The 22,257-nt window shown below is 43.1% G+C and overlaps 1 protein-coding gene across 1 annotated transcript; it reads right to left on the bottom strand.

The window, feature by feature from the left end:
* Positions 1-1,246: 1,246 nt before the first annotated feature.
* On the bottom strand, positions 1,247-21,007 carry LOC138957625 (microtubule cross-linking factor 3-like; the record flags this gene model as incomplete). Its single annotated transcript, XM_070328713.1, is given in 3 exon segments — positions 1,247-1,689; positions 6,043-6,111; positions 20,738-21,007. Coding segments are annotated over 3 exon segments (375 nt in total), but the record flags the coding sequence as incomplete, so codon positions are not given.
* Between the last annotated feature and the right edge of the window lie 1,250 nt (positions 21,008-22,257).

Consider the following 22,257-nt stretch of genomic DNA (forward strand, 5'->3'; position numbering starts at 1 on the left):
GGGGTTTGAGCCGTTTCGGCAAAAACAAGACGACGATTCTCTTGCACCGATATGATATCTCCTGGAAACTGGAAAGTGAACTACCTCCTTCTTGAATTCTGCTCGCGATAACTAGTGCATAGCAATGCCGCAACAAAATAGTCCCATTTTATGAAAAGTTAGAAGAAGCAACTTGAAGGTCTAACTTCCATCTTGTGTAGCACAATGCATTAGTCACCATAGACCGCCCCAGGTTTTTTTCCGTGGGAATAGACCATGGACTGTGATTATCTTGAACTTTCGCGTTGTAAATTCAGGGATGTTTTTCTACTGCAATCAGAGACTCTATTTATACTACTGATTTGGAAAAAGTTTTTACCAGACAACATTTATGTTTGGGAATGGGTTGCATGGCTTCTTGGCAAGGTTCGATGTCTTCTCACTCAAGTCCTTCATATGTGACAGTGCATTAGAAAACCCGGTATAATGTTATTTACGCAAATGAGATTGTAATGTCACACGGGGCAAGGTATGCTGACCAACAGGCCCAATTCAAATTCGTTCTATCTACATTTCTGTTTTTTTCAATGTTATGCTTCTGATGGCACCGAAACCAAGGTTCTAAGATTTCTGGACAATATTTTAGAAAAGTAGTCAAAATCATCCGAGATTCCTAGCTGTAAACTGTTTCGCAATCATCAGAAATCAGCAAAACTAACAATTCTTTCTTTTAATTTCGCCTAACGAATCATTCAAAATTCATATAAATAAGACCAAGAGGGTCAAAATAGCTAGAAAAAAGAAAACAATAATAATAATAATAATAATAATAATAAATAATTCAATAAATACATGTAGATAAACAAATAAATAAATGAATAGTTAAGAACAATACAAATAGGTGTTAACTTCCTGGTCACGTGGCTTGGAAGTTTGTAATGCGACTTTTACCGGGTTTTACCGTGCGCTGTCACATATGATTACCTGAAGTTTCATTCTGTGCGCAGTGTATATCAGTGTATATCACTATGCCATCAACCAGAGCTCCACGTCCTGTCATGAGTAATGAACAACAACAACAACAACAACAACAACAACAACAACAACAACAACAACAACGACGAGACTAAATGCTAATGGAAATAAGTGTTAAAAACATTCACACTCAAACTACAACTTTCTATACACTACTCTACCAAACCACACACACACACACACACACACACACTCAGACAAATTTAAAACACACACGATTGCAATGCGTTGAGTCTGTGCACAAAATCAACTTTATTTGCCAAAAAAGTCGCCAAATCATTATAATAGAAAAAGACGGGGGGGTAATACGTATTTACAAAACCATGATCATATTGACTTTACAAGCTTTCAATTCCAAAACCAATAACCTGAAAATACAAAACCAAAAACACCACGCTGGATGATTTCAAGCTGAATGTTCCACAACTATACATGATAGACAATAACTTACTTCAAACAAACTTCCTATGAAAATATTCACATCTCGCGTGAGAAAACGCGACCAGACACATCACGTGACCCACACATCTCCATCTTGCAGTAACGGTGGCAATGATTGGTTATTAGCGGCCGGGTCAAAGGTCAAGGCTTGAGAGGCTGGATGCGTGCGCAGAACTCAGTAAGGGGAGGCTATGCAGACTAGTCTATGGATCGGGTATAGATGCTAGATATCACCTGCAAAGACAAACAACACATGCTTGTCAACATTTGACTTAAGTTGTCTTTCTTTCAAGATTGTGGCAGGAAATAAATTCATTATCATGGATGGGTCTTGGGATTTTCTTTGTTTTTTTTTTTTACCACAAAAAAGTCTTTGTCAGATATATGAGCTTTAAAAAAAAATTTAAAAAAAGAAGCAACAGTTCATAGAAAATGACGAGGGAGCAGTGGGAGTTGGGGTGGGAGGAGATGAGATGGTGATTACCCAGACAATATTTGAAAAATTTACAAAGAAAAACACCTGTGACTCAAGGTGCAAAATAAGTCCACTAAGTCTACATTTCAATACCTCATTGAGTACATTCTAACGAAGATATATCCTACATATGAACCTCCATCCTAAGTCGGGAAAATCCAATGGGGTTGTCCTTCCTGTCAATAAACATCAGCTCTTTCTTAAAAACTAAATTTTGACATTTTTCTGAAATAATTTACCTTTAAAACTCAACGCATTGCAAACCTCACAAGCATGCCACAAAAAAACCGTATGACTGGAGGTAGAGAGGGGGGGGAGGGAGGGAGGTAGGGGGAGGGGTGGGGGCTGTTGCAGGAGGAACGCCTGAGACGGGGGAGGTAGAAAATACCCTAAGGGGAAGCCGAACATAAACATTTTTTTGTTACAGTTGAGCTTGAATACCTAGCTGTTCCGTGAAACATGCAGAGAGTGCGTTCTAACATATTCTGTACAATTTTCGTTGGATCAGATGACGGAAAAAAGTATCCGATCAGCGAATCACACAGAAAGTGTACTTTCAAATACTTTTCCTTTGTTTGTTTTTTCTGGAGATATGTCCAAAGTTTTGACAATCTGAGGAATTAATTCATTACAAAATGTGAGCAGGAAGCCCCAAGGCTGTTGGTTCTTGGTACCTGTCCAAGTGGAGGATGGTCTTATCACATGGACATTACCGCCTGGCCAGATTGGAGATGGTGATGTGAATTGTTTACACGCGATAGAGCGTGCGTGCCCCCCCCCCCCCCCCCCCCCCCCCCGCGGGTAAGGGGGAAGAATTTACCCGATGCTCCCCAGCATGTCGTAAGAGGCGACTAACGGATTCTGTTTCTCTTTTTACCCTTGTTAAGTGTTTCTTGTATAGAATATAGTCAATTTTTGTAAAGATTTTAGTCAAGCAGTATGTAAGAAATGTTAAGTCCTTTGTACTTGGAAACTTGCATTCTCCCAGTAAGGTAATAAATATATTGTACTACGTTGCAAGCCCCTGGAGCAAATTTTTGATTAGTGCTTTTGTGAACAAGAAACAATTGACAAGTGGCTCTATCCCATCTCCCCCCTTTCCCCGTCGCGATATAACCTTCGTGGTTGAAAACGACGTTTAAACACCAAATAAAGAAAGAAAGATAGAGCGTGCCTTTCGCCATGACGAACTGGCACTAAGGAACACTTGAAGAGCCTACAAGAAGCCAAAAGCAGAACCCGAAAGTGAACTAGCAATGATAACTCAAGCTGCGTGTAGAAACCCGAGTCAGCAAAACGAATCGGAATGAGGATCAAGGGACTTCGGGGGAAAAGAGCAGAAGACCATAGAAGCTAGCCAAAGAAAAACCGAAAGAGATGAAGAGACGATGAACAAAGAGCTACTGATGAGTGACTTTTTTCTGTCTAGAAACCCCTTCCTGATATTTCACTCAACCCTCAGTTCTCATGCTCACCCCCCCCCCCCCCTCACAGTGGCCGCTTTGTTTTACAGAATTCAATTAAGAAACAGTGCAAGGGGGTTGGAAGGGGGGGGGGGGGGGGGGCTTACTCGTCGAAGCTTAATGGGTATACTCTGATAAAAAGCAACGTGAATTGTTTTGTTGCAGCGTGCCAAATTACGTGGGTTTTATATTTAACTTCTTTTTTACTTCTTTGACAAATCCTCGTGAAAACTGTTTAAGCAGTCTTCTGTTATTGGGAAGTTCCATGAAATCAGAATGATTGGATGATTTGGCTGTTCCTGAGATGTGTTTAACTGACAAAATTGTTATACTGGTCTCAAAGCTGAATGTGCATTTTTCAACGGTTTTAATTTTTAAGGAATTCGTATTTTGCTTTTCAGGGGATTTTCTCCTCAGACTGACAGAAAACGCAAGGAAGTTGATGTTCACATAATTACCAACAACATGTGACCATATTCTTCTTCGTTGGGGCTCACACGCATATAATGTTTAATGGCTCACTAGAAAATTATTTTAATTCTATGTAGTTACAGTGTCCCAATCTGTGTTTGCACTGACATTGAAACAAATGACTTCAATACCGTCAGGGAAAACTGTTAGAATTTGATGTGTACAACTACAAGTACACGTAGTGACCCTGTTATTCATAATAAAAACCCTTCGTAATACCATGTCTGGACAATGGCTTGCAGTGTTGTTCCCAGGCATCGGTCTTCGGCCATTGACGCATGCTTTTTTGATCTGACGCATTGGTCTTACCCCTCGCTGTTCGACCGTGTGATTCAATGAGCTGACCTGTTGCTTCCAAAAACTTCTATCGTTGCTTTTCTTTTGGACAGTAGCAAAACTCATTATCTGCCAGGAGGTAATACTATATGATCACTAGAAAGAGAAGGTCTTAGAACCGGCTGTGGGCGAAATAGCGTCAAGTCTCCATAAGTATCCTCACCTGCTCCTAATCACAGCCAAGTTTTGTTCGAGGTGTACCATGGACAAAGTTATTTGATTGCCATCAGGGAGGGTTCCATTGAATCTGATGTGAGGGAAAATCCCAGTTTCTGTCAATCTTAGAATTCCTATCATACCGTACCTGACAGTAGCGTGAAACAATGATCTTTGATTTCTATCAGGGAGTGGTTGATGTGTCTGTGCATTCTACAATTCCTATCATATCGTAACTGATGATGTTTACGGAAAGAAGCGTGGAACACGATTTTGTAATTTCTAATAGGGAGTGTTCGATGTGGGGGACACATCGCAATGTCTTGCATTCTAGAATTTCTATCATACCGTTTTAGAGGTTCTTGTTGGACAGAAGTGTCAAACATTAGCTGACGTTTCCCATTATACCGTAACTGTCTTGCTACCAGAAATTGTTTTATTGAAACTGATGTGGGGGTTCATCGCAGTGTGTGTTACGTCTAGAATTCCTGTCACTGATACCGTAACTGATGTTCTTTTTGACAATAGCGTGAAACATGATCTTTGATTTACTATCTTACCGTAACTGATGCTCTTTTTGGCAATGGCGTGAATGATTTCTATCAAGGAGTGGGGGGGGGGATCGTGTCCGTTAATTTTAGATTTCCTATCATACCGTAACTGATGGGTTTATTTGGACAAAAACGTGAAGCAATGATCTTTGATTTATATCAGTGAGTGGTTGATGTCAGGGAAAATAACAGTGTCCGTTAATTCTAGCTTTCCTATCATACCGTAACTGATGTTTTGGGACATTATCGTGAAATATGATCTTTGATTTCTACTATAGTGTTCGATGTGGGAGGCAAATCGCAATGTCTTGCATTCTAGCATTTCTATCATACCGTTTTAGATGTTCTTGTTGTACAGTAGTGTCAAACATTAGCTTACATTTCCCATTATACCGTAACTGTCTTTTGGGGACAGTTAGCGTGAAAATGACCTTTGATTGCTACCAGAGATTGTTTCATTGAATCTGATGTCGGGGGAAAATCGCAGTGTCTTTTAGAATTCCTATCACTGATACCATAACTGATGTAGGTTTGGACAGTAGCGTGAAGCATGATCTTTGATTTCCTAACATACCGGAACTGATGTCCGTTAATGATTTCTCACTCACCAGACAGAAGTAGTGTGAGCCTGAAACGGCGTCAAAGGGAAACCTTGGAAGATAGTTGCGACGGCGCGCGGTCCCTTCTTTTTCCTAGCCAATTTTTGTATGGGCCTTGTTCTGTTCAGTTTAAATAGAGCGGCGTAACTGTTAGATAACTTGTTTTTATAGAAAGTCCAATAATTAAAAAAAAGTAGTTTTTTTCTTTCTTCAAAAACTCGACCAGCAAGAAACGTTAACAGTTAACAGGGATAGCACTCAGGCCTTACTCAGTTTTCAATTAAAGAATCGTGAATAAAAAGATTAAGAAAAAAGAAAAGAAGACATTTCTCAAAATTACTTAAATCTGTGTCACCAGAAAAATATGTACAGAAGATCCTTAAGGGTAGAATATAATTTTTTTCTTTCAAAATACATGGAACAGAGAGTACACACAAAAAAGTTGGACGAGGACTGAAAACCGGATTGGAAGGAGGCGAAAGACGGGTATGAATTACGGGTGGAGGAAGCATGAGTCATGACAAACGGTGGCCTACCCTTCTGTCGGGTGTTCCCTCTTTACAGGCGGGCGAGCGTTCGCGGAGCTGCTGTTTCAGGTCAGCAATCTGCACATACAGAGAAAAAACAGAAACAACGTGGATTTAATATTGACAGTCTTGAAATAAATAAATCAATAAAAAAAAATATGAATGAATAAATAATATTGTCATCATTTTCACGAGTTTTCATTCACAAGCACATGGGAAATAAATCTGATGTTCCCCGGGGAATAAATCCCCGGTTACCATAGTTGCAGCAAGCCCTATTACATGGATAATCAAAAGCAAACCCAATAGAAACGCTCGAGGATTCTTCGGCTCTTTTCATTGGTGTTTCCCCAGAACTAAACAGACGACAAGACACTGCTTTGCAAAGTTCCAAAAACCAACTGGCAAACTGGCAAAAGTAAACAAAAAAACCAAAACTACTTCAATAAATTCGTCACAAACAAATGAAACCTACCGATATGTCATGTCTTCTTACAAAGTCATGGAGTGCGTGTATCTTTGTGTGAGAAACACGAACGTCAAGTTCAAGTCAAACCAATTGACCCCTGACACACACATTTTGACCCGTGCACAAGACGTTGTATCGATAAACGAAGCACAAATAAGAAATAATGATAAAAGCAAAGAAAATAGCAACAAGATATGCAAACATCTCACAAAGCCGAGCAAGCAGATTGACAGGTCTAATGAAAAACAAAGAGGTCTGAGTCGGAAACAAGATCGCGATTCTTTCCTTCGCTGCACGACGCAAATCTTCTGTGACCTTTGACTCAACGTAGCTTCCACATTCGATTACTAAGCTTAATACTCACAACTGAAAACCGAGGGAGTGGAATACCGAGATGAACAAACAGAACTGTGCATCCTCAAACCTGACATATTCATCCCAACATTTTATGAACTCAAAAATACAGAAAGTTGCTTTCACACGCCAGCTTTGATTGCCAGTGGTTATCCGCACGGAACTCGTGTGGTTATCAGCACGGAACCCGTGTTTCAAAGCATGGCTCCCTGTGTTGATTGTTATCTTATTTTCTCACTTACCAAAATGATGACAAAAACGATGTTTGGTGGTTTGTTGTCAGACCAGCTTTTTTTGTCGGTCCTCGGGGGGCATATCGACTTTTGTTTCATATTTATTGACCGCGGCCTTCGGCCTTGGTCAATAAATATGAAACAAAAGACGATATGCTCCCCCTCGGACGACAAAAAAGCTGGTCTGTCAACAACCCATCAAACATCTTATAATATTTATAATTTAGTTTTTTTAAGTTATTTAAAAAAAAATACATACTTGAATAAATAATTAAAAGTACAAGAGCTAGTGTTTGATCGACTCACCTTCGCTAACTTCTCGACTTAAAGAGATAAGAGATAAAAGAGAAGTTGACCAAAAACAAGTACTGTCCATTTTCAAGGTTGCACAAAGACGGACAGCCAGCCCGAAGTCACAACACACAAGAGACAAACTTAAAGGTGATAACACATTGAAAGGAAGGGGAAATGCCACACATATATACACACCTCACCACGCATCCATTACGCCAATAAGCCAGATCATATACATATATGATCTATTATCCTTTGCAATTATATTATTCTGTACACGTACAACAAATATGAGTTAGTATCTTTGCTCAGTGTGTTTGTGTGAGTGTGTGTGTGTGTGAGTGTGTGTGTGTGAGTGTGTGTGAGTGTGTGTGTGTGTGAGTGTGTGTGTGTGAGTGTGTGTGAGTGTGTGTGTGTGTGTGTGTGTTTGTGTGTGTGTGTGTGTGTGTTAGAGAGACTTAGACAGACAATAAGAAAGAAAGACACACAGAGAAAGAAAGACAGACAGAGACAGAGAAAGACAGACAGACGGACAGAGAGTCACTAACAGAGAAAAAGGAATGCCGCGAGAGTGAGTGAGAACAAAAAAAAGAAACAGGGAACGGTGCTAGCTGGGGAGGAAAATTGACTGTCAGACTCGACGCGATTGTCTCCCTTTACCGGAAAACTCTCCTGCTTTTTCCACTTTATCACCCGTTCACATCGGCACTGCTGCCAACATGCCTAACCGCTGAACCAAACTAGCAACAGAAGACTCCTCCTCTAGCGAGCCACAACCACAAAAACTAGCAACAGAAGACTCCTCCTCTAGCGAGCCACAACCAAAAAACATAGACGTAAAAGAGAGAGCTATTTTCCCCGGTTCTATGAGGGCCCCAAAGGGGGGGTATCATCACGATCACGGGAAGGGAAATTTTAGCTTTCACGATCACAGTTACCTTGATTTTTGTTTTCACGATCACAAACACCTTGACGAATAGAGGATCATAGAGTGATACAGCTGTGAAAAATGTACGTTGAAAATAACATGCTTTGCAATAATGCCCATCACGATCACGAAAACAAATGACGATCACGATCACGAGACTTGATTTTTTTGTCATCACGGATCACGGGCAAAGTCCCATCACGATCACAGAAATGGAAATTTCGGCAATCACGGTCACAGAAAGGTCAAAAAACGCCAATCACGATCACGATTTTAAACCCTTTGGGGCCCTCTTCTATGTGAAAGACGGCTAATACACAATATCAATTTATTACAGAATTTCTGGTGGGACGATTTCTTTCGAAAACGTATGGCATATTTTGAAATTGTTTCTTTTCCAGATACAGCAAAAATGAAAGCTCTTAGAATTGTTGAGAGGCATGAATCTAAGGTGGAGGGAGAGTACGAATTGGATAGGTACAGAGAGGAAGTGCAAAAACAGGAGACACACAGAAAAAGTTGCAAGCCCAGCTCAAAACTTTGTAATCAAATTCCTTGGTGATTAATGAGCCCTGGCACAACCAAGGCACCAAGAGTCGTGTTTTCGTGTCATACCGCACGTGCCGTTAGAACGACATAGACACCACTGTCCTATTTGTTCGTGTCTGGATCTTGTCCTTTCATTTTTGAGCTTCTTAAAAAAAATGGTGGTTGTTTCTTCCCCAGCCTTTGTGTGTGTGTGTTTTTTGTTCACAAACAAATAATTTGCACTCATCCTCTTCCATCTAACGGCGATTCCCTGCAGTCGTTGGGTTATGTTGTGAAAGTAGAACTGTGTGAGAGAGAGAGAGAGAGAGAGAGAGAGAGAGAGAGAGAGAGAGAGAGAGAGAGAGAGAGAGAGAGAGAGAGAGAGAGAGAGATGGATGGATGGATGGATGGATGGATGTTGTATTGTTCTAATCAATGAGTTGATTTTGACAATTTTCAGACAAATGAAATTGGTGCATAAAACGAAATTAATAAGGGTGAGATACATTGGGCTTTAAACATAGCCTACACATGCAAATAAGTGAGGCAAAATAAAGAAAGAGCCTGCCAAATGTTGAGACATAATCATGAAAGAGAGAGAGAGAGAGAGAGAGAGAGAGAGAGAGAGAGACAGACAGACAGACAGACAGACAGACAGACTAACAGAAAGATAGATACATACATATATACATACACAGATAGATCGAGAAAGCGATAGAGACCGGAAGGGCCCACCGGGGGGGGGGAGAACAAAGAAAAATCCACCAAAATAACAGCTCTGCAATGTTCCGAGCTGGATTATATGACTGAGTGATCACAGAGAGAAAGCAGACCTGGTTAACTAATTGAAAATCGAGCGAAAGAGGAGGGGGGGGGGGAGGGGAGGGGGGCAATAGGTCAGGTGTGCGAAACGCTAATTGAATTGAGTGGTATAGCAGCACAACAAAGGTGAAATGCAATTCATTAACTCTGCTCTGCTTCTGCACGCATCAAATAGCAAAAGCGAAAATGTAGTGGGTAGAAGGGGGTAGTGGTGGGGGTAGAAGGGGGTAGTGGTGGGGGTAGAGGGAAGTTGATTGGTTGTTTTTTTAGCGTCCCTTCAACGGCGGTAGGGGGGGTGGTGGTTGGAGGGGGGGGGGTGGTTGGAGGGGGGGGGGTGGTTGGAGGGGGGGGGGGTGGTTGGAGGCAGAAATGAGACATTGCCTTGTTTTTGATTATTACATTTCCGATGGTGAGTGCTGGGGTACCGCCTAATTCGTTATCCAATTTTTGACGTGCCTTTGTTTATTCTTTTTGTTTGTTTTTTGTTTTTTGTTTGTTTGTTTGTCTGTTTGTCTGTTTGTTTGTTTGTTTGTTTGTTTGTTTGTTTTGTTTGCTTGTTTGCTTGAGTGTTTTTTTTCTTGAGAGAGAGAGGGGGGGAGGCATAGAGACAGAGAGAGAGAGAGAAAGTGAGAGTGAGAAAGAGAGAGAGAGAGAGTGTTTGTTTGCTTATTGAGAGAGACATAGATACAGAGAGAGACAAACAGACAAATAGACAGACAGACAGACAGACAGACAGACAGACAGACAGACAGACAGTCAAACAGAGAGACAGACAGACAGACATACAGACAGACAGAGACAGAACGGAAACAGACAGACAGACAGACTGACAGATATAGACAAACAGACAAATAGACAGACAGACAGACAGACAGACAGACAGACAGACAGACAGATATAGACAAAGACAAACAGACAGAGAAACAAACATTCAGACAGACAGTAAGAGAGTTAATTATCACCTGACCATTAGCTCAACATTAGCACATAATTATGCTGAGAGGTGGGTGGGAGTTTCGGGTGAGACTGGGGGGAAGGAGAGGGTGGCGTGAGTGCTTGTCCCTCATTTAGCACCTGCGTGCAGGTATTTGACATCATCATAAGCCCACGGGGGTAGGGAGTCATTGATTACCTTGATTCACTCAACCAGAGATGTGTATGACATCTAGGACTCAACTCCACATTCCGAGACAGGTAGATGGACACACATACACACATGCAAACAAACACGCACACAGAAAGACACACCCGACAGTAGCACAGATACACGCTCGCACGCACACACACACGCACGAATGCACGCACGCACGCACACCCACCCACTCTCTGTCTCTCTCTGTCTGTTTTTCTGTGTGTGTGTGTGTGTGTGTGAGTGTGTGTGTGTGTGTGTGTGTGTGTCTCTCTCTCTCTCTCTCTCTCTCCCCCCCCCTCCACCAATCCCTCTTTCATTAAAACATTTTTTAAATCACAAAAGTAAACCATGATTATCTTTTGATGTACGACAGTTGTGCGAAAGCATTCTATAGATTTAACATTAGAGCTCAGAAAACCTGAACTACAGTTCATTATTTCGTTTCAACATCGCCCCCATTTTCCCCTTCGACACCGCATACAGTCATACTCAGGAATTTGATGAGGGTTTAGGAAGGTAGAGATGCTTTCTTTTCCATTTGTCTTTGTTTGCTGTTGGTACAAGTTCTTCGCACTGTTATGAATATTTTCATTCCTTTGTTTATTACCAAGAACTGGACGCAAAGAAAAACACACAAAAAACACTTGCTGCCTGTCTAATTCTCTCGTAAAAACGGAAAATAAATCTTATCTCATCCTATCTATTTCTCTCTCGCTGTTTTATGGATACATATCTATAACCAACATCCACGATCGGGTCAGTATATTATCGCGGTTATTCACTTATTGATCCTTCGAGGGTACTATAGTCTCCCGGTCATGACGCATGAACAGACAAATGCATACATTTACATAATTACTTCCGTCTCGCGACCGAAATCTATAGAAAAGAATGATGGTGGACAACCTTACTAGATGAGGAACGAAAAGAAGTGTGGCCGTCACCAACTCCCTTGCAGACCAAACTATACGGCAGTCGACAGGAGTTGGAGAAAACGACAACATTTATCACCAGTGCTGGACTGATTGTGTAACCTCTGCGAACGCCAAGAAGAAGAAGAAGATGGTGGACAAAGACAGCAGGAAAGGGATGTTTGGTCAGAGAGGTCGTTTGCAGCCGACAGAGATTCAACGTTCTTCCCTTGTACAGTCGACCCTGTCTAAAGAGACCACCCTAGGGACTGAGTAAAAGTGGTCTCTTTGGACAGGTGGTCTTTATGGACAGGTGATTTTTTTTCTTCTTTTTTTCTTTTGAACCTCAGTTACAATATGACTCGCTATGAGTATGATACTGTGAGCGATGCTGAACAGTTTAAACACAAACAGATTGGGTTATAAATAGCAATAATATCATTCTTTCGTTTAACATGGACAATCTTCGAAAATGTACAATATTTTCAACTCTCTCCCTCTCTCTCAGGTGATTAATATAGTCGTCAACACCGTCGGGGCTTCTTTTGGGTGGTCTCCAATGGACCTGTATTGTAAATGAAGCTTCACACTTGATCAGGATATTTGGCGGAAAAACGTATACACATATCTCTTTTCTTCTCCAAACCCCATCTTACCCCCCCCCCCCCCTCCCCCCTTCCTCCCAATCGCCTCTTCACAAAAACACGAAGACGATGAGCACGCATGCATGATTCGGCCCTTGTTTTATCGGTAAAGTGCGGTAGATAGACAGACCTACTCAAATCACATCACATCCGGGTTAATGGCCCCCTGGCGGCGATCAAACGCGCAGTGCTGCCCCCTAGTGGCCTGCCCCTTATAGCACACCCTCCATCGCTTTATGGTCCTATGTGGCTTGCAGCTTCTAATTTAATAGCTGGGGTTCTGTGTAGTGTATGCACGTGGCGAGACTGTTGAACGTTGAATCTTGTTTTTCTTCCGCTACACACCCCCCCACCCCCCCCTACAATCCCCACCCCGAGTTTTAACAGTGTTGTTGTTGTTGTTTTTGTTGTTGTAGTTGTTGTTGTTGTTGCTGTTGTTGTGGTGGTGGTAGAGGTTTTTGTTGTTGTTCAGTGTTGGTGGTGTTGCTCATTGTTGTTGTTCAGTTTTGTCGCGGTTGTTGTCGCTGTTGCTGTTGTTGTTGTTGTTGTTGTTGTTGTTGGTCAGTTTTGTCGCGGTTGTTGTCGCTGTTGTTGTGTTGTTGTTGTGGTTGTTGTTGCTGTTGTTGTTGTTGGTCAGTTTTGTCGCGGTTGTTGTCGCTGTTGTTGTGTTGTTGTTGTTGTTGTTGTTGGTCAGTTTTGTCGCGGTTGTTGTCGCTGTTGTTGTGTTGTTGTTGTGGTTGTTGTCGCTGTTGCTGTTGTTGTTGTTGTTGTTGTTGTTGTATTGTCGCAGTGTAACGCTGCTCTCAGACTGAGAGGACACTAGGTCCTTTAGACCTGGTCTGAAAATATGTATAGGTCCACATGTCCTTGCTACGAATAATGGTTTAGTCAGAAGAGCTCCTACATGTCAAAACTATCGGACTGTCGACGTAAAGGGCCGAAGACCGAGGCCTGGGAACAACACTCTTGTTGTTGTTGTTGTTGTTGTTGTTGTTGTTTTTGTTGTGTTGCTCAGAGCTGTTGTTGTTGTTGTTGTTGTTGTTGTTGTTGTTGTTGTGTTGCTCAGAGCTGTTGTTGTTGTTGTTGTTGTTGTTGTTGTTTTTGTTGTTGTTGTTTTATTGATGGTAGTGGTGGTAGTTCTGGTGGTGAACACACACGTACATTAAACCACATGGCATATTCCCAAGCGAGTAACGTTTTAGATGTTTGCTTGTTTGTTTGAATATTTGTTGTTAATTGTTCGTTTTTTCTTTCTTTCTTTCTTTCTTCTCGTCAGGCAAACACACACCGATTTCCTCGTCAACAGAAACAAAACTGACAAGCACACACCCTTCTGCATTAAAACGAAACAGAAACAAACAAGCAAGCAAGCAAGCAAGCAAACAAACAAACAAACAGACAATCAAATAAACAAACAAACATACTTGTATATATATGCTAGACTGTAAAACACATGACGGGCGCAGTGGCGCAGTGGTAAGACGTCGGCCTCCTAATCGGGAGGTCGTGAGTTCGAATCCCGGTCGCTGCCGCCTGGTGGGTTAAGAGTGGAGATTTTTCCGATCTCCCAGGTCAACTTATGTGCAGACCTGTTAGTGACTTAACCCCCTTCGTGTGTACACGCAAGCACAAGACCAAGTGCGCACGGAAAAGATCCTGTAATCCATGTCAGAGTTCGGTGGGTTATAGAAACATGAAAATACCCAGCATGCCTCCCCCGAAATCGGCGTATGCTGCCTGAATGGCGGGGTAAAAACGGTCATACACGTAAAAATCCACTCGTGCTAAAAACATGAGTGAACGTGGGAGTCTAAGCCCATGAACGAAGAAGAAGTAAAACACATAAGAATAGCACTCGAAACTATTGTATTCTTGAAAAAAGCACAAACACAGCATCACCAACAATTTGGAGACAGATATTTGTATCACCCTCATGCGTGTGAGTGAATGCTGGGTTCCCAATGCGATAGGCGTGCACTTTGCCACGAAAACTATTCATCAATGAATGGAAGACGCTAATTAGCTGATTACTTAGACAGCTGGTGGCAACATATCTCGTCATATTTGCGTAAGAGTATCGAGTCAATGCACCGAACCTCAACATTACTCTCAAGCAGGCAACTATTCAAACCACAATAGCATGATCTCTCTCTCTCTTTCCCTTTCTGCGTGCCTGTGTGCCTGTCTCGGTCGGTCGGTCTGTCTGTCTGTCTGTCTCTCTCTGTCTCTCTCTCTCTCGCTCTTTGTCAGCATGTCTGTCTGTCCCCTTTGACATAAACTGGCGGACAGACACACAGACACACAGACAGACACACACACACACACACACACGCACACATATACACGCACACACACACACACACGCACACACATACACGCACACACACACACACACATACATACACACACAAACACACACACACACACACACCCTTTCCTCTCCCTTCCCCCTCCCCCACCTCTTCACCACAAACCCCTCCTCCCACTTCTCAACATAAAGCACACCACAAAAGACGTTCTTCGAGACGACTAATCGTGCTGTAAGGATTATAAATACTTCTGGTTTCCATGGCAACGCTAGTGTACGTGTGGTGAGTAGCTTTGTGTGTACTCCTTGGCACCCTCCTCCCCAGCCTCTTGGAGGGACGCCACAGGTGTAACTGGTATGCCACATCAGAGAGAGAGAGAGAGAGAGAGAGAGAGAGAGAGAGAGAGAGAGAGAGAGAGAGAGAGAGAGAGAGAGAGAGAGAGAGAGAGAGAGAGAGAGAGAGAGAAAGAGAGAGAGAGAGAAAGAGAGAAAGAGACAGAGAGAGACACAGACAGAGAGAGACAGACAGAGAGGCAGACAGAGAGAGACACAGACAGAGAGAGACAGACAGAGAGGCAGACAGACAGACAGAGAGAGACACAGACAGAGAGGCAGACAGACAGAGAGGCAGACAGACAGAGAGAGACACAGACAGAGACAAACAGACAGACAGAGAGACACAGACAGAGAGACAGACAGACAGAGAGAGAGACAGACAGACAGACAGAGAGACAGAGAGAGAAAGAGAGGGGAGGGAGGGAGAGAAAAATGACAACAGGGGAAACGAGAAAAGAGGGAGAAAGAGAATGTTTTGACAGATGAGAGAGAGAGAGAAAGAGATAGAGAGAGAGACAGAGACAGACAGACACAGACAGACAGACAGACAGACAGAGACAGGGACAGACAAGAACAGAGTAATTACAATCAGGAAAACAAAAAGTATTGAACATAAGAAAAGGTGAGTTAGTGAATCAAAGCAAAACCAAACTGGGGGGGGGGGGGGGGGGGGGAAGGGGGCGTTAAGGAGAGACAAAAACTGAGAGAGACAGAGCACTCGATGAAAGAAGGCGTCCAACAGAACAGAGACAGCAGACAGGTAGACTGTAGATAAAAGAGATTCCCAGAAGAGATTAGCCGAGGAGAAAAGGGCAGAAGGCGACAGACTTTTTCATGGACGACCAGCAAGAACAAGAACTTTCTAGAACAAAAGTATAAGAGAGGAGAAGGTAGAGAGTGAAATGAGTGCGAAAGAGAGGAAGAATTAGTGTACGTGTATGAGGAAACATTTCTTTCTTTTTCTTGTATTTGTTTCATGCACCCCCATGGGGTTTCTTAAATAAATCCTTTGCCTTGCCTATTCTCAGACTTCCGTCAATTAGTTCTCTTTAACCAGCAAGCTAATCACACAGGAAATATGCCTTTAAGTTTGCTCATGGACATGACATGTACATCTCTGCTTCTGAATAAATTGCGTACAATTTCTAAAGTCTATTCGAGAGTTCGCACCTTCTCCGTTGTTACTGCATAAACTGTAAATAAGGATATTACTTTGCATGCGATTTGCACTCAAATTCATTCGGTGAATACGAAACGTCTTTTGCCGGCAGCAGCAAGAAAAGTGATCGATATAAATTCTAACTGAACCAAACATTTCACAATTAATTTCCGATCGTTCACCAATTTACTCCAAAAGTGCATACTGGTTTGATGCATGCTTTGCATGTACATTCATTCAGAAGGGTATTTTCGTATTTTGCCCACAGCTATTCAACTAATTGGATTTTCCACAAGCCATTTACATTTTGCTTCGGCGGTAACCCTTTCCGGTCGTTAGCCCTCTCGTCAAATAACACGTGCTGAAGTACATTGGTTGTTTCGCCGTGCGCTGCATGTAGAGCTATCCACCGATAGTTTTGTATTCTCCCTGCAGTTGTTTGTGTGTTTGTTTGTTTGCTTAACGCCCAGCCGACCACGAAGGGCCATATCAGGGCGGTGCTGCGTTGACATATAACGTGCGCCACACACAAGACAGAAGTCGCAGCACAGGCTTCGTGTCTCACCCAGTCACATTATTCTGACACCGGACCAACCAGTCCTAGCACTAACCCCATAATGCCAGACGCCAGGCGGAGCAGCCACTAGATTGCCAATTTTAAAGTCTTAGGTATGACCCGGCCGGGGTTCGAACCCACGACCTCCCGATCACGGGGCGGACGCCTTACCACTAGGCCAACCGTGCCGGTCCCTGCAGTTGTTGGACTTATTTAATTTGCAAAGTCGTCCTTTTGCTTTGGTCTTTGGTCATTGACACATACTGTTTTAATCTGACGCATTGCTCTGACCCTTGGCCAACTGTTTTGATATACATCTGGGAGTTCCCTGCAGCAAAACAGTGTCTACATTTTTCACAATGATATTAAATGTTAATAAATCCCTTTGAAAAATGATCTCTTTATTGCAAAGAAGATGACGATGACAAAAAATTACATTGCACAATGATTCTATGGTGTTTATCAGTACCGTTTTTGGACAACATTTCATGCCACCTTTGATCCTAATTGATTGTCTCGTGTGTTACACGCACAACCTTTCAGACACTTATTTTCGTATTCTGAATGCAACCGTTAAACTCATTGGAGAGTCCACGGTTTGTACTTTTGTACGTTTGCACTTAGTTGGGGTAAACACTTTCCGACCGTTCACCTGTTACCCAAATAGCACGCACGCTAAGCGGATTATTTCACAAATGGCTTGCATGCAGACCTTTCAACACTGATAGTTTCTTATCCGGGTTTCAGCTTCTGTGCTGACTATGTTTCTGGCACTGTGGCTTTACTGGTGTAATGTTTTAAAAGCCCAGATCACTGACCGTTTGCTATCAAAACAGACAGTTTCGCATTGAGAATTAAGCTGTTGCTCGCTGTATTTCTGGCATCACGATTGAACAAATAGCTAGCTCTAAAGCCCGGGTCACTGATTGTTAGCTATCAAAACAGAGAGTTTCGCATCCAGAATTTAGCTGTTGCTCGCTGTATTTCTGGCACCACGACTGAACAAATCTCAGGCTTTAAAGCCCGGGTCACTGATCGCTAGCTATCAAAACAGCGGACAGTTTCGCATCCAGAATTTAGCTGTTGCTCGCTGTATTTCTGGCATCACGATTGAACTAATCTCAGGCTTTAAAAGCCCGGGTCACTGATCGCTAGCTATCAAAACAGCGGACAGTTTCGCATCCAGAATTTAGCTGTTGCTCGCTGTATTTCTGGCATCACGATTGAACAAATAGCTAGCTCTAAAGCCCGGGTCACTGATCGCTACTATCAAAACAGCGGACAGTTTCGCATCCAGAATTTAGCTGTTGCTCGCTGTATTTCTGGCATCACGACAGAACAAATCGCAGGCTTTAAAAGCCCGGGTCACTGATCGCTAGCTATCAAAACAGCGGACACTTTCGCATCCAGAATTTAGCTGTTGCTCGCTGTATTTCTGGCATCAAGACTGAACAAATAGCTAGCTTTAAAGCCCGGGTCACTGATCACTATTTTCGATACGTACTGAATTACGGTAAGCGGATGCACATTCATGTCTGAAGCTGGACCTGGAGAATCCATAACTCTTGTACTCTTTGTGAAGACAACTAGCTTTCCAGACGTAAATGTATGGTTGGGTGGGCGCACTCCTCCATCTCAGTTTCGCCCAGGCATGTGATAAAACCATCTAGTCGCTTTTTCGAAATTAATTCATACAAATTCCACTCTGCACGGCGAGAACCCCAGACTGTTGAATTTTGGTATGAGTCCAAGTGAAGGGATGATCTTATCGCATGAAACAGCCTGGTCAGATCTGAGACGGCGAGTCGAATTGTGTGTTTGTTTGTTTGTTTGTTTGTTTGCTTAACGCCCAGCCGACCACGAAGGGCCATATCAGGGCGGTGCTGCTTTGACATTATAACGTGCGCCACACACAAGACAGAAGTCGCAGCACAGGCTTCATGTCTCACCCAGTCACATTATTCTGACACCGGACCAACCAGTCCTAGCATTAACCCCATAATGCCAGACGCCAGGCGGAGCAGCCACAAGATTGCCAATTTTAAAGTCTTAGGTATGACCCGGCCGGGGTTCGAACCCACGACCTCCCGATCACGGGGCGGACGCCTTACCACTAGGCCAACCGTGCCGGTCGAATTGTGTGTACCACAGGCACTCGTCACGAGGTGGGCGGGGCCTATGTCTTACTTGGATGTCACTTGTGTACGGGGAGGAGTGTGCCTGTACTGAAACCCATCCACAGGTTGACGTCACGAAAGTCAGCTGTATTCACAAAAAGTATAAGAGTTATGAATTCTCCTTGTGTTTGTACCGTGTGGAGAATGCCTTCTATAATAAACCCTACTTTGTCTGCAACAGGCTTTACTCGTGTATTCACCTAGGAAGACTGTTGAGTTACCTCCTCTGGTGCATATAGAGCACGGCAGTCATTGACTCCACTGTCTTCCCCAGCATCATTCCTGCTGTATCTGCCAATCTATCGTGATGCTATGTTGGCACACACCATGTTGTGTAATACGTATAGCTTAAAGGTACCGAACTTGTCTAATCCAGGTGCACGGAGCCCCTGGGGCTTTTAGTCATACCTCAGGCAGCTATCCGTTGGAAGAACTACCAAGTTTCATTGACTTGCACCCAAAGAGTCAAGAACTGCGATTTGTTTACGAATTAATTTCGTACTCGGACTCGGCTGGTCTTGACCTATTTTTGGATCTAAATTTAGATCAGGTAGATCACCACATCATGCACAAAAAGACACGTCACCAGCAAACTATGTCAGACGTCATCATGAGTTTGTGTAAAACAAAATGGAGGCCGGAATCACTCAAGTTGAATCGAACTCCGACCAAATATCACGTAATAACTAGGTTAATTTATGCACTCGCGTGAACAAGAAACTGTCGAGCTTCACAGATGTCGTCGTTGGGTAGTTTTGGGTTTGTTTTACTACCATAGGAGGATATTTGAACTGTAAATGCACTCAGCTGCAACAAAAACGCAAAACGAAGGCTGTGAGCTGCACTGTGCCTTTAAGCCACAGGCTTGTTGTTTTCACTTTATAGCAGTATACCTTTCATGAACATGTAAAACAGAAATAAAACGTTGTTTAAACAAAGTAGCTTCTATGTCGAGAAAGGGTGGTAACTTTGTATTCTAATAGCATCAGGAAAATGAAGTCGGCTGTGCCATTAGAGTCAACAGTCAAATAAGATTAATTTTGAATTCAGATGATGACACCACACCATACTTTGTTTCAAACATCAAAAATGTGTGCACCTTTGGTTACCCACATAGGACGCATTTGCCTAGATACACCAACCGAACTCGCTTGGGAAGAAGAAGAAGAAGAAGAAGAAGAAGAAGAAGAAGAAGAAGAAGAAGAAGAAGAAGAAGAAGAAGAAGAAGAAGAAGAAGAAGAAGAAGAAGAAGAAGAAGAAGAAGAAGAAGAAGAGGAAGAAGAAGAAGACATAAACGAATAAAGGAGGGCAGGCAGATAGAACGACACACACACACACACACACATACACACGTACACATACACACACACACACGTACACATACAAACACACACACACACATACACACACAGACACAGACACACACACACACCGACGCACACACACACAAGACACACACACACACATACACACACACACACACACACACACACACACACACACACACACACACACACACAAATACATACACACACACCCAGACTTCTCACCCACCTTCAACACATTTCCTCTGACCACCGTCAGCCCCGTTACACCCCCACCTGCACCCCAAGCCCCCTCCCCCCCTACACACACACACAGACCAAACCGACCTGATCTCTGAGCTTGTCAATCTCCATCTTCAAACGGAACTGTTTCTTGTGTGTCTGCTCGAGTACCTCGGTGAGATGCCTGTTGCACCCCCCCCCCTACACACACAGGCTCTCTCTCTCTCTGTCTCCGAGTGTGTGTGTGTCTCTCTCTCTCTTTATCTATCCCCCCCCCCCTCTCTAACTCTCAGAAATAACACTGACCTGATCTCTGAGCTTGTCAATCTCCATCTCCATACGGAACTGCTTCTTGTCGGTCTGCTCGAGGACCTCGGTGAGATGCCTGTTGTCCTCCAGCGCCTTGTTGCGACGGTCCTCCATCATGTCGAGTTCGTCGTGCAGGCGTACCGAGACCTCCTTGGCTTCGCGGAGCTCTTCTTCCAGAGCCTCGACATGACTTCGGCAATCCCCGTTCTCGATCTGCATCTGGAGCTTGCGTAGCTTGTCCTCGTAGTGATGACGATCGCAGTCCACCTGGAAGCCAGACGTGAGAAGAACAAGGGTAATGTTACGATTAAAGATGTTGTTTCTTCGTGTTTAGAGTCGCAGAAAAAGGCAACATTTCTGCTATGTTACTGAAAATTAATGTTGCCGCCAGCATCGCCAAACTTCTTTTAACGTTTGAGGATAAGAAACGCCAAGGAACTTTATAAATGCCAAAACTTGTATTGCCATTTAGTCAAATTTGCCGTAAAAAAAATAAATTCAAGCAATATTCTTCTATGTGTGTTGTTGTTGTTGTTGTTGTTGTTGTTGTAGTTGTTGTTGTTGTTGTTGTTGTTGTTGTTGTTGTTGTTGTTGTAGTTGTTGTTGTTGTTGTTGTTGTTTGTTTGTCTGTGTGTGTGTTTTGTGTGTGCAAGCTTTCTATATTATTCAATGGCTGCTGTACAGATACAATCATACATGTACTAAAAAAAAATATCAGAAACGCCACAAACAAAACAAAAAGATGTTAAAATTAAAAGGGAAGCGCTCAGCTGGTGGAAGGGGACTGCTGTTTACAACCTCAGTGAAAGGCATGCATAATCATCCAGCTTCCAAGGGATGCAATGTCTTCTTCATACTGCGCATTAAGTGTTCAAAATGATGCAGCACATGTGCACACCTTTGGCTGCTATAAATATATGCATGCCCGGAACGATGTCAAATATTTCAGTGATGAAATTAAGATTAATATCACATCAGTTTCCGGAATGAAACTTCACATGCATGACCCACGGCGATGGTTCAGCTACAACCAATAAATCAGTTGGAGGCGAGTTTTTTTTTCTAAAGGGGGGTTTGTTGTCTTTTTCCTACTTTCCTGGGAGAATTGCAAATCAAAAAAATTAAACCGCTAAAAGATCGCAGCATTACCGACATTGAAAACATGAAGGGAGAGGTTATCTGGGGAGGGGGGGGGGGGGGGTGCCGTGTATCTGTGTCTTTATGTGCGAGCGTGCGTGCTTGCATAAAGTACGTGTATGCGTGTATTTGTGCGTGCGTTCGTTCGTGCGTGCGTGCATGCCTTCCTGTATCTGCGGGTGCGTGTGTGTGTGTGTGTGCAAACGTCTTTGCATGTGTGCGTGCGTTTCTGTCTGTCTGTCTGTCTGTCTGCCTGTCTGTCTGTCTGCCTGTCTGTCTGCCTGTCTGTCTATGCCTGTCTGTCTGCCTGTCTGTCTATGCCTGTCTGTCTATGCCTGTCTGTCTATGCCTGTCTGTCTGCCTGTCTGTCTGCCTGTCTG

Source organism: Littorina saxatilis, unplaced genomic scaffold, assembly GCF_037325665.1.
Source record: "Littorina saxatilis isolate snail1 unplaced genomic scaffold, US_GU_Lsax_2.0 scaffold_1667, whole genome shotgun sequence".
NCBI classification, from domain to species: Eukaryota; Metazoa; Mollusca; class Gastropoda; order Littorinimorpha; family Littorinidae; genus Littorina; species Littorina saxatilis.